The sequence below is a fragment of the Equus przewalskii genome, chromosome 16, assembly GCF_037783145.1.
Source record: "Equus przewalskii isolate Varuska chromosome 16, EquPr2, whole genome shotgun sequence".
Taxonomy (NCBI): Eukaryota; Metazoa; Chordata; class Mammalia; order Perissodactyla; family Equidae; genus Equus; species Equus przewalskii.
In genome coordinates, this window is record NC_091846.1 from 70,567,170 (window position 1) to 70,580,264 (window position 13,095).

General features: G+C 35.6%; 1 protein-coding gene across 3 annotated transcripts in view; it reads right to left on the reverse strand.

Moving 5' to 3' along the window:
* Window positions 1-13,095, reverse strand: part of FGF14 (fibroblast growth factor 14) — a 591,564-nt gene that overhangs the window by 113,494 nt on the left and 464,975 nt on the right. For all 3 annotated transcript variants that reach the window (XM_070579238.1, XM_070579236.1, XM_070579237.1), the window contains exons 2-3: window positions 11,095-11,205; window positions 5,108-5,211 (exon numbers count right to left, since the gene is read on the reverse strand). In XM_070579238.1, the coding sequence (XP_070435339.1) occupies window positions 5,108-5,211; window positions 11,095-11,146 (156 nt within the window). In that variant the 5' untranslated portion in view covers window positions 11,147-11,205. The remainder of the gene's footprint in view (window positions 1-5,107; window positions 5,212-11,094; window positions 11,206-13,095) is intronic.

A 13,095-nucleotide genomic window follows, 5' to 3' on the forward strand; every position in this document is an offset into this window, starting at 1 on the left:
TACCACACTGTGAAAAAACAAAGCAGTTCTATTTTTATGCCCCAAATTTGAGCAATGAACACAGGAGCAAATGTCAAGAAGGAAATAGCATTATTCCATCCCATTTTGCTAGAGCTATGGGCGCTGCAGGAAGATGTACAATTGCTGGTGGAATGTGGCAGGGAGCTCTGAGGCTTTCCTCTCTGGGTGCCCTTGGAAAGTTGAGGAAGGACAGGAACACAAATCAAGACACATAAGTAAGAGATGCCTGCTGGTGCGCAGGAGGGAAGGTGGAACCATTTTTGTAGAGGAGGCTCATGAAAACATTTCTGAAAGATATGATAGTAATATCAGAAAACTATATCATGCAGAGTAGATAAGACTTTGAGGTCCTTGAAAATTCTTTTCACAGAATACATAGCATTAATCTTTTTTTCTTTAATGAAAGAACATTTCATCTCCCCCTACACATTCACTGCGTATTGATAGTTGGGTGAGTTGATGCCAGCACACAGAGGTGATAGTATCCAGACGTCCCAGGGCTTCTGGGTTGCTGCATTAGTGAAGAAGAGTGCAGAACTGATTGAAATTCCTGCAAACTTCAACTTAGAGGTAGATGTTAGGAAAGCTAAATATTTCATTTTACTCAATTTTGGTTTCTCTGCCTGGTTAGTCCATCTACCATCTCTCACCAACTCTACTCTCACCATCATGGTCTAAAGCTACCATCATCTCCCCCACCAGCCATGGCAATGATGCTTGCCATGTGGTTGCTGATTACAGGGTTACCAGCTCTAGAATCACCCACCAGTGGACAGGTGGGGAGGTAAGAGCTTCCTTATTAAACTGTAGATTCCTGGGCCTCCCACCAGACCAACTGAAGGATTTAGAGGTTGATCCAAGAAATCTGTATTTTTCCTCTCTTTCCAGATGATTCTTATAAGCCCTAATATTTGCAAAACACAGTAGCAAAGCATTTTCCTGATTCGCTTTTAAAATCTACATGAAAGGAGAAAGTCTTCCTCTCTACTTGCATCACTTAGTTAAAAGACTCAGATGAAATATTAATTTTAGGAGAACCCCAGGGCTTACAGCCTCCCCAGGTGCCGGCATCTGGGTAATAGAAACACTTATAGCACCATTTGGAAAATAATATTTTCATAAATGTCAGCCTGTGATAAGACAGCAATAATGACTCTTTCAACATTTTATGTACATTTTTAACCACATCTTTCAAAAAAATCAATCAGACTAAAACTAGAATTTTAAACCCCCAAACTAACTTAAAGCATCCAGCGAAACCCTTTAACTATCCAGATGAGAAGGCTGAGAGACAGACACACCAGGACATGATACGAGTATTGGCTGACTGATCCAGGATCCAGGTGATCTGAAAAAAACCCAGGGCTTTACCACTGTGTCATCAGCCTCTTTTCCTTCCTTCCCTCCCTCTCCCTCTTTCTTTTCTTGTATCAGAAACAAAATCTGAGTTCAACTATTCTTTATCTCTGCCCACATGATAAATGATATTTTTCTTTCATTCAAAGTTTTTCTTCAGTGTTTACATTCAACCTTGTCTTTCTATGGAGGATTTTCTTAGTCTTTCAAAGTCACAGTTTGTTTAGAAGAGGAAAAAAAATCTGACTGTTCCTCACAGCACTATAAATAGTTTATAGTTGGTCAAAATACATTGTTTTCCCTAAACATCATTTTAAACTACTTCTCTAGCAAAAGTATTTCCTTGTCAGTTTCTGTTCTGCAACCTTGCAGCCTATGGTCTACCTTCAAACAAACTGTTTATATCTGATATTAGATATCCTGATATTAGATATCCTCCTGAGATACATGTTCAAGTAACGTGTTACAATCATTATGACCACAAAAGAAATGACTATTGTCATATTGAAGAAAGGATTCCACAGGGAACAAGCACCTTCAGCATCGGAAATGTGATTATTTACATCTCAGTTGAGATACCTTTTTGGTCTCCCTGAGGTGGAATTATCTGACAAATTGAATATCTTTATTTGGGTGGTGAGGGATCACAAGAGTCCCCTCACGAAAACAATTAGAGGAATATACACCTCGAGTCAAAATCACTAATGTGATTTTCACTTAACAGAATTCATTCCGAACGATCTGAGTATTTTATTGTCTACATTCTAACTCTATAGATCTTCAATAAAACTGGCGCCATATTAGACACTAGTTTACACTGCACAAACATTAAGTTGATCTTTTTAAGGTGGGCATAAGCTTAAAACAGATTCCTTCATTTCCTAGACTTAAATCTTTAACTTTTTTTTTTAAATCTGAGCTTCACTGGATTTTTCTTTTAAAAAAATTTATGCAACTTAGTTCAAAACTTCTTAGGTGGACTAACTGTGTTTGTCATAGATTCTAAAATTGAAAGCTCAGATGTTACATTTAACAAATTTTAAGAATATTAAATATTCAGTATATAACATCAAACTTTTCCTGGGTAAATATAACTTTCTATAATTTTTTTTTATTCAAGAATCTCCAAAGGAAACAGATTACGTTTCAAATTGTACTTCTTAATAAGCGAAATGAAGTTTCTTTCCTAGGTAACAGCTCCCTAAAGGTTTTCATTGCGTTGTCATGTGTTTATAACTTCTTGTTAGAATAGGTGCCAGACCATATTATGAAAAATGTCTGCCACATGGAAGCAGTACAGTGAAACAGTTAAAGATGTAAGCTAATGAGTCAGACTGATAATACTCAAATCCTGTCTTCTCTATCTACTACCTGGATGACTTTGCAGAGATTCTTAAACTCTCTGTGCATCTGTTTCATCATTTCAACAGTATTTGCTTAACCAGTTGCCACTAGGATTAAATGAGCTAAGACTGTAAAGTGCTTAGAACAGTGCTAGGCAGAGTGTACTATGCAAATATTAACTATTATTATTATTATACAAAGAGAGCTATCAGTATTATTATATAGTATAATAATTGTCATATTGTGTTGTGCTATATTATTATTTTATAATATAATACAAATTATATTGAATGTGGAATTTGGACTGAATGTGGAAAAACATTCTTTTCACTGAAATATTTGAAGTTCAAATTTCATTATATTGAAATGGACAGAGCACTTTAACTGTTGAGTATTAGTCAAGACTGGAAATTGCATTTGATTTTTGTCTAAGTCTTCTTAAAGATGGCTGAGGATTGTAAGGGCCTGGCCTGGGCAGAGGGGATCTCCTAGGGTAGGGCTCGGTGAAGAGAGTGCCCCTTACCAGATGCTGGGTTCAGTGCAAAGAGTCAAAAACAGGAAGAGGAGAAAATCAAGATCTGTAAGTCAGAGAATCAAACCACCAGAAAGGAGGCCCAGAAGCCAAGGAACTGGAGAATCAGGGAGGTGAGAGTAGAAAACCGTGGGTTCATAATAAGCCTGAAGTTGTTACCGGAACAAATCCTGGGGCCCATGCTGTGGCCCACAGATCTGCTTCCTGGGCACAGAGGCCATACGTAAGTCAGACGCCAAGGACTAGACTGGGCAGTTCATGCCTTCCTCACTTCTAGTCCTGCTGCACTGCTTCGATTGCACCGAAAATAGCCAGTACTTGTATTATAGGCTAAGACACATGTTCAAGATGATACACCCTACCTTCAAAAAAAGGTATACATTCACCACCTCATTGCAAAAATTAAAAAGCATCTCCTTTAGTAGCAAAAAGATAAAACAAAGATTTAAATTTCCCCTGATATCAACACATGCCCCAGAGCACAACAACGTGATAAAATCATCAACAGAAATTGAGAACCAGAGGCTATGGCAGATACTGCATCTAATAATTTTTAGGCATCTAAAAGATTACTTGGGGGAAAAAAAGAAACAAAAAATACCAGAATAAATGTCAAATCAATAAAATTGACTTATATCTGAAATAAGGCATCTCCAGAAAATGATCTTCGTCTAAATTGGATTTTTCCTGAAGGGGAGATAGGGAATCCTAGCTTGATCTCGCTGGCAATATGTTGAATATTCATCTTGTGCAACAGAATGCAATTTACATAATGTGAGGCCCAGGACTGTGCTCAGGGACACCCCGCAGGGAGCTCAGATGAAGGTTCCAAAATAGCAAGAGCCTGCGTTTTTCAGCTCACCGCAAAGGGAATCCGTAGCTCGCATTTCATTTCCTCCGACAGGATTTCCCAGATTTGCTGAAGAAAATATATCATTTTTCATGGGAGGCAACAGAGAATGTTGCTGCTTAAGTTTTGTGTGTGTGTGTGTGTGTGTGTGTGTGTGAGAGCGATGTGTGTATGTTTACATGTAATTTTTTTGATGATGCTATTTAACAACAAAAGAATTTTAAAGAATTTATATGAAGATGACGTGCAAACCCAAGTAAGAGCATTTTTCTCTGAGGTATCACTTTAATCTATCAATTTTTGCATCAAGGATAGTCGAAAGGGGTACCTTCATCTAAATCTCTATTGCATGAACCTGTGGCAGAGATGAATTCTAACTGTATATAATGTATGAATATAGCACATCTGAATGCAAATTATTTGTAAATAGTAAATATTCCAGAAAAAGGTTATAAGGCTGGAAAAGTGCTCAACTTCTAATATACATTAACACAAAACAGAGAGACCTGCTTAGAGTTAAATGCGATACTCATTTTGATATTAAACATATTTTCCCAGTAATATATTTGCACAATTTGAATTCTTATTTTTAAAAGAACTAGTCTCTTTTAAATTTTATCTCTTCTTTTAGAATTCACATTGATTGTTTCTTGTTATGAAAGATTGTAAAGAAACTCTCTAAGACATACATTTCTAAAGAGAAATTAAAAAGATTATATTAACATCAACTCTTTCAAAATTGCTCAATTTTCTATGAACGAGGTCATTTAAAAAATATGGCAAATGCACAATTTTAAGTAATATTACTCTTCTGCTTGGTATACTGATATTATCAAACATTGATGAGGAATGCATAAACAGCTCCTACAGCATTGTAGCAAAGGTCAAATAGTAAAGCAAAAATGGCAGAATCAACAGACACAAAACTTTCTCACTTTTGTTGTTGCTGCTATCGTTATTTTGCAAACTGAATGAATGGCCAATATCTTTGGCATGTTACTTACTGATGGGTAGAGGTAACCTTCTCCGTTCATGGCTATATACAACCCTGTCTTCACGCCCTGGATGGCAACAACGCGCAGTCCCACTGGGATGAGGTTGAACAATGCTGTAAAGATAAACATGGTCTATCGTGAACAGGCAGAAGGAGCAAAGCTCTCCTGTTTTAAATTTAAGAAACATCACCTTTGTTACATTCTTCTGAGAAGTTCCAATTAATTAACTTTTATTTCTCTTTATAATTAAGAAGTTTTTGCTATGGGTAAAATTAGCACTTGAGCTTTAATTTGTGGAGCTTCTTAGCATTCTGCCTATAGTATTCTGAAGAACTGGTGGGATAATAAACAGAATCAAGCCTATAATCATGATTCTAGTCTCTCAGTCTCTGACACCATCAGATACCAAAAGAAATCAGCTGTGAAGATTCTCAAAGAGTAGAATTTTAAAAGTCCGAGTTGAACATTTATTCTGGTCTTTCATGTGGAAGGTGTGCCTTGTCATTGCAATGGGGGACAGGCTAGAAGTTAACAAGGTAATTCCCATACTAAATCACTCTTGCAGAACCAACACAGTATGCCAGCAGAGCCCAGAAAAGATGTGCACCTGCCAAACTGCTAAATTTAGAAAGAACCAATCAAGCTGAATGGCATGCAAATTTTAGAAGACGATTTTCTTTATTAATATTTCACAAAGCTATGAGTGAAAACTAAAATAAAAGGAGGGAAAAGTGCTCAATTTTACCCACCTCAGAGATACAAACTCATTTATGTTTCATATTTTGTTTCTTCCCCTATTAACAAAAAAAGCGTTTTTATCTATTTTTCACCTAGTGCACACAGCAACGTTATAATTGAATTTTTTAAGTCTTAACATTACTTTGAAGCATTTTCATGCCAGGGTTATGTGTTGACTGTGTGGTGGGTGTTCTAGCATCATTCTTGGTGATAACTGCTGGACCATTTTGGAGATTTTTTTTTATAGATACGTTTATAAGAGAATTGTTAATTATCCACAGTGAGGTTGTCTACTCCCCTTCAAGTTCTTAATTAAAGTCTAACGCTAAGCAATAGGATCAGGCTAGAACAGGCAATGAAAGCATTAAAATGTTGAAGTAAATGTGTAAATAAAATACCTTAGGTTTAGGTTCTCAACTGTTCTCAAAAGTAGACTTTATAAATTGTGTTCTATTTAATTCCAAGGCACATGTTTTCTCTAATAGGGTGAGGGAAAGTGATACCCTCTCTTCCAATTATTACATGTTACTGATCCCAAGATCTCAAGGTGTCTGTGCTGCATGAACGATAAAAGGAAACTAGCAGGCCATAGGTAATCACCCCTGCAAGAGTACTCAGGGCATATACGCTTTCATGATGCAAACTAACATTGGACCATCTTCTGTAGGATTCTACAGGTTTAGGATATCCTTATGGAGGAATGAGACTTATGTTTGCTTATTTCTATTATTTATATTAAACATTAGTGTGGAGTTGTTGAGTAGTATGAGGTACTTGTGTCACTGTAACTCTCAGTTTTCCTTCTTCATGGGAAAAGGCCATTGGCCATTTTCACTCTTGTCTAGAACACCTGAACTGTCCCATCTTCCCTATATTTTGAAAGAATGGGTAGCGTAGGATAATTCCTGATTTATGTGCAAAAGTTTTTGGGAAAAAACATACCTGTCCATGCAAACTATTCTAACCTAACCTACTCAAGCTTAATTATTCTAACCTTCATACACTCCTAATGGTATTTGTAGGTGCCATCTATTTGATATAGGCCAGATAGTATAATTCTAGAAAGTAAGTGAAGTGCATCATGATCTCACTAAAATACTGTGGCATGGAAAGAGTAAAATTGTAGATGATAGTTTAAAATGATCATACTAAGAAAATATATACTGGGGTTTTTTTCCTCAGGATTTTGGTTGGGACCTGAATTATAAAATACAAGTTATTACCATACAGAATGATAATAGAATGTGAATCCATATGACCACTGTAATGTGGAAGCATTCAGAGCTGACCATGATGGATCTGTGGCACTAATTAAAACCACAGATATCCACATTAATTGAGACATTATTATATTTTTTCACTCTTTTTGTATTTTACATAATTATAAAGCAAAGTCACAAATCCCAGAGGAGTAAGAATAATGATGTTCATGCTATTTTTACATTCTGGTCCTCCATACAATAGTCATTTTCAACCCTGGCTGCACTTTAAGACTAGCTGTATTCATAAAATAGGATGGCCATGCCCAACCCCAGACCAATTAAATCAGAATCTCTGGGAGCAGGTTTAGGGCATAAATAATCTTTTAAAAAGCTCTTCATAGGACCCTCGGGTACAGGCCAAGGAAAGAGCCACCATCCTCTGTGGGTGGTGGTCACTATGAGTGACTGGCAATTTTTACACATCAAGTAACCAGGTTGGGAATTTCTGAGGTGAGAGGGATTAGTTTGTGTGAGGTTTAACCTTGCTATAGCTACTAGCATATTGATGTTTCTATAGTCCTCTTCTGCTTGCAGCATTTATTAAGCCTGGTAATGGGAACAGTGTGGTTTCAGAGCACAGGAAAACCCCATGGCATCCCCAAAAGCAAGCTGAGGGAAAGAAAACCACTCCCTAATCGAATATCATAGTTCCTGGTAATGCTGATGTTTAGGAGATAGACAGGAAGCTCTGAGAATTTTAGAGGAATATATCCTGTAAATGAGTGTGGTGATGAAATGACCTGGGCGCTCACCACCTTCTGGAAACGATCCTTCCAGGGCACATGGAAGCCAATGATAAGCAGTCAAGTTGCTACAGTATCCTCTCTGTTAGGACCAATTGTCCATCATCAACCATTTTCTTGCCATTTTTCCTCTCAGAGGTTTCTAGATCTCAGGTTGGAAAGCCTGGGAGAACATTCCTATCAGGTTCTCCTGCCTGCTGGCCTTTCTCCCTCTTTTCAACTCATCTACAAATTTTGACAAAGGCAGCTTAGCAGAGTGGTTCTGACTTTAGCTAGTTCTAAATAATCTCATATTTAGTAGTAGGATATGTGTTGAATTCAAATCACAAAGATTTGAAGGATCAAGCCACAGTTTTGTCTTTTGGTGACCTTTAGCGTGACATCAGGGTGATTTTTAGGCTATTCTCCTTCTTTTTCCTTTTTATGGATAATTAATCCTTATTTTGTATTCAGAGAATTATCAAAAAGCTGGAATGTGTTTGTGAATTATTACGTCACACAGTTCCTCAAACCAAAAGTTCAGTGCTCTAATTAGGACCTGTCTATCAGCATCTCTAATGCTCGCTCCCATTTGGAAAGAAAACTTTTCAGTGCTAACAATATTCTTAAGATTCATAAGAGTACTATAATGAACCAGAGAAAAGAAAATGTCTTAAAATTCATCCCCAAAAACTGTTTTTCAATTAAAAAGGTGGTAGGACACAAAAGTAGAGTTAATTAGTAATTCCCAGTGCTTTTAAAGCTACTATAATCCTGCCAAGTTTTATTAAATTTTATAGTCCTACAATTTTTATGGCCTTTTGAGGAGAGAACCTTTATCTCACCCTGTTGTATTCTGTTCTGCTGTGTCTTTGAAAATGTTAAAATGGTAACAAAACTAACCAAACTGGCTTAAAGAGCACAGAAAATGCAACGTAACTTGTAAGAAAAGAAGCTGTGGGCCAGATCTTGCATAGGACTCTAAGTCTCTCTATTGCGGGCGCTCTGATTTGGTTCTGGTCCTGCTTTATTCCCAGAACTGATCCTCACCTACATTTAGGGAGATTAGAGAGGATTTTAAGAGTTACCCAGAGATTCTTTTTCCTTCTAGCATGGTTACACAATAGGAGGAAAGAATCCCATACATTTAAAGAAAAGAAGATTGAGAATCTTTTAGTATCTCAGTTTTCCAGTTTAGTGTTTAGTCTCATTCAGATAACCAGGTAATTATTCAGATAATTATTCAGATAATTATGTGCCTATGCCTATAATGTCTACATCTTCACTTTCACAATTTAGAAAATCTTGTGTTGCTTATTAAATTCTGAAGCAATATGCTTTTAAAAGACAGTGTCTACTTAACACTTCTCAATTTGATTTTGATTCTCATCATTAAAAATAACCAACTTGTTTGGCATCACAAAAACCAAAGAAGAAGGTAGGAAAAAAAGTCATAAAACCTTTATTTGAAGGACATTATTTTTCCAAGAAGTCTAAATAAGCAGCATTTTCATACAGCTATAGTTCATTTCCTTTCTTGAAAAGTTCTGTGATAATGGATATCAGCCCCTAGTCTGATAGATCAGAGGGTCATAGCTCTTAGAGTGATCAGAGTTATGGAAAACCAGTTTTCATGCTCTACTAGACTCTGGTCAAAGAAAATCAGAGAGCACTGAAGACATCAAAGCTTATGAATCTCTAAAGTCCGTGACCCCCACACTGTAAGACATAAGAAAAAAATGTCTTTTTATCAAAGAATGGGTAAAGAGTTAGAGAATGGGAAAAGAAAATGAGTGGGTACATATACATTAGTTTGAACCAGAAGACACGGACATCTTTTGTAGGTCAAAGATGGTCAAGTATTGATAACTTTAAAGGTTCAACCTGATAGCAAAAAACAAAAAGTAAACAATGTTTGACATTGGTCTTGTGAATAACACCTTCTCTTTCTTCTTTCTTCCCTATGTCTGAATTGTTTTACCTTCTCTTTCTTTAAATCAAAAGAGGAAATAAAGCACACACACAAAATATCAGTGAACAAATATGATAGGGAAAAGTTTAAAAGTACAAAATGACAACATAATAGACACAAAGAGAAAGATTAGAAATTGAAAAGGAGTTAAATGTAGGTAAACAAAGAATAATTTAAAAGTTGAAAGAAAAACTAAAAAAAGAAGCAATGTCCAAAGTCTAAAAAATAAACATAATGGCTAGAAAAATATTGACATGTCATATAGCAATACCAAATGCAAAAACAGTCTACTTTATATTATTAGTTACTCTCAGCATCAGTGTTACTAAAAATATCATTACTAGAATTTAAAAAAGGAAGTGCCGACAATCTGGTTTCCTGTATTCAAATCCTCCCTCCTTTTCATGGAATGCTTTTCTACATATGAAGCATAAATGATTAACGGATGAAAAGATTCATATCTACTCCAGATCCACTAGTGACATGTGATTAAATATTTCTAATAAAATTCGTTTTTGCTTTTCACTAACTCTCCTGAGCAGTAAAAAGTGTGTCTATTCTAGAACTGATGTGCTAAATTACAAGGAATAGGATGCCAGTATAGATAGAAAATGGGAAAGGAAAATTCAGACAATTGAACAAGGTGGGATACCAGAATGAGAATACAAAGACAAGTTGCATATAAAGAAATAGTGAATGAAGACAAACATTACTTAATAAAGGTGGGAGTCTTTTTATTAGAAAAAAGTTATCACAGACCCAATTCTATAGATTAAAAATATTTTTACAGTGTATTTAAAGGCACACAGCCTTCATGTCCTTTCTATAAAGATATTATCTTTTCTTGTTGAATGCAAAGAATTTGAAAAATTACATTTTTATTATTTGAAACAACTAATCCCTGTAGTTCTTGAATTTCTACAATTATCATTAAGAAGCTGCAGGCTTGATAAAAATAATACTTCCAAAGTAAACATGTAATCAACTTTCATGTGAATGCACTAGTGTAGCCACTTGACTTTTATGATGAGATTAAAAGTAACAATAATGCTGGCTATGACAGTTGTTTGGAAAAAATGAAAATATTAACTTATAATTATCTTAAAAGGACAGGTTTCTTTTGTTGTTCTGTTAGTATTTTCATCCATGTGGGCCAAGTGAAATTATAAATGGTATTCTGGTGTGTAACATTTGTAAAAATGAACCAACATAACCAAATATTTGCAAATTTTACAAAGTCATTTAAGTAGCAGCATATTTTCTAGCAACTGTGTTAACTGGTGGCCTGAGGTTGTCACTTACTAGAATTAGTGCTGTCATCCTTGGTTCCATCGAGAGCTCCATCGGGGTGCATTTGCAAGTAGTAGCCTTGCCTGCAATATAACCTGGTCACTATACCCTTGAGCTGGGGATCTGAAAGGCAAACATAGTTATCATAAGCCTCACAATGTGTCACAAGAGGATTTTTTTTCTTTTCTGTTACTTTTCTTTCTTTTTCAGAAGTAAGAGGGCATTTTATAGAAGTAGCACCTTTTCTTTCACATCTCCCAGAGTCCTCTGTATTTATCAAACCTGGAGTATACTAATCATAGAAGGTGAAGAAAATACAATTGTAAGCTGCATGCGTCAGTTGCATAAAATAGGTCATTTTCTGAAACTAATATGTTTTTATTTAAATTATTAGTTGAAATGATTAAATTAATTGATTAGTTTAATTGTTAGTTAAGTCCTAAACTAATTAGTTTAATAGTTTAGGCTAATATTATCATTCAAGATGGCAGTACAAGTTTTGCAAACTTCTAGCTCTAAGAAACTTCATTAAAGTCTTTTTAATGCATTTTTCGTTTTAATTAATTTGGCAACTTCAAAATGGGAAAAATCTGCATTTAAAAAAAAATTCATACTAACATTTTGATACATGTTCTGACATGGAGAATGTTTCCTTGATGTCTAAAGGACCACCCTAATTTGTATGGGAGCATCTGTGGTACTTATGCATGATCCATAGGAAAATGGAAAAACAGACTTCTGAACTCAGGCTGAGGCACAATAACAAACCTATGCTATGAGATCAGATCTGAGGCCATAATATGGACAAATTAAAAGAATTAAACAGATAACCTTACGAATTTAGATAATTACAAGCAACAGTAAAATTATACAATATAGATTTTGATTCTTGGCCAACAGGGTTTGAAGTAGAGGGCAGTGGAAGTTTATTAAAACAAACAGGGAAACAGTATGGTAGCAGACTTCTCATTTGATGATTCATTGAAAGGATAACTACTTTAGTGATCCAATGCTTCACAAACAGCCAGCCAGTTGTACCTTGGAAAATAAATATCAGCACGTGGTTTTTCAAAGGCCATCCCATTGCATGACTAGATTTGATGTGGGGACATCATAACCTTCGCCATGGCAACTGGCATCTCTCCACAATCCCTGAATAGGACATGCAAATGTAATCATGCTGTCAAAACAGTAGGATGTTACAGAACGATGAAACCTAGCGTCTTGCAATGGATATAAGAACTGTGGAGTTGCAAACAGATGAACACAAAAAATACACATGCAAAAAAAAAAGCTATTTAAAAACAGATTGTCCTTAGGCTTTTGTTTAGTCTCAAGAAATTTAAAAGAATGCCAATATCTGTTTCTATGTAGATTTGACATAACTAATAATTTGAAAATGACTCTATGGTACACAGATTTTCTTCAAAGATAGTATGATGTTGAGGAAAACCTGGAAAATAATGCATGAACATCACAACATCAGTGTGACTAAACATATTACAATCTAGATGCTTTTACAAGACTAGGATTTTAAAAAGAAACATCTAAGTGATTATTAGGATTATGTTGCGTGTGTTCACTATTCTGTGGTACGTAACTTTAAAAATCACGTAATTCTAAGATGTGCATTAATGAAAATAAAAATTACTCTTGTGCCTTAGTCTGCCCATCACTCAGAAGATCTGACTGGGCTATCAACCCTCTAAGTACCGAGAACTTCTTTTCTTAGTTTTGCTGTGTCATTTCATGCTCATCCCTGAAAACAAGTAGAATGGAAAAGGAGAGAACAAAAGTAAAAAGGGAGGACTGATTCTTAACTGCATGAAAACATATAGGGAATTTTAGAGATTGACAATTTTTCTACAAAACCTTTACGTTCTGAATCAATTACTTTTAATAATCTGTGTCTTAGCTATTATATCTTCTGGCCTTGAATTAAGCAGGTCATGCAAGGCAGTAAGAAGACATAACCCCCACAAGCTCCCTCACACTTATTCAAAGAGAACCCTT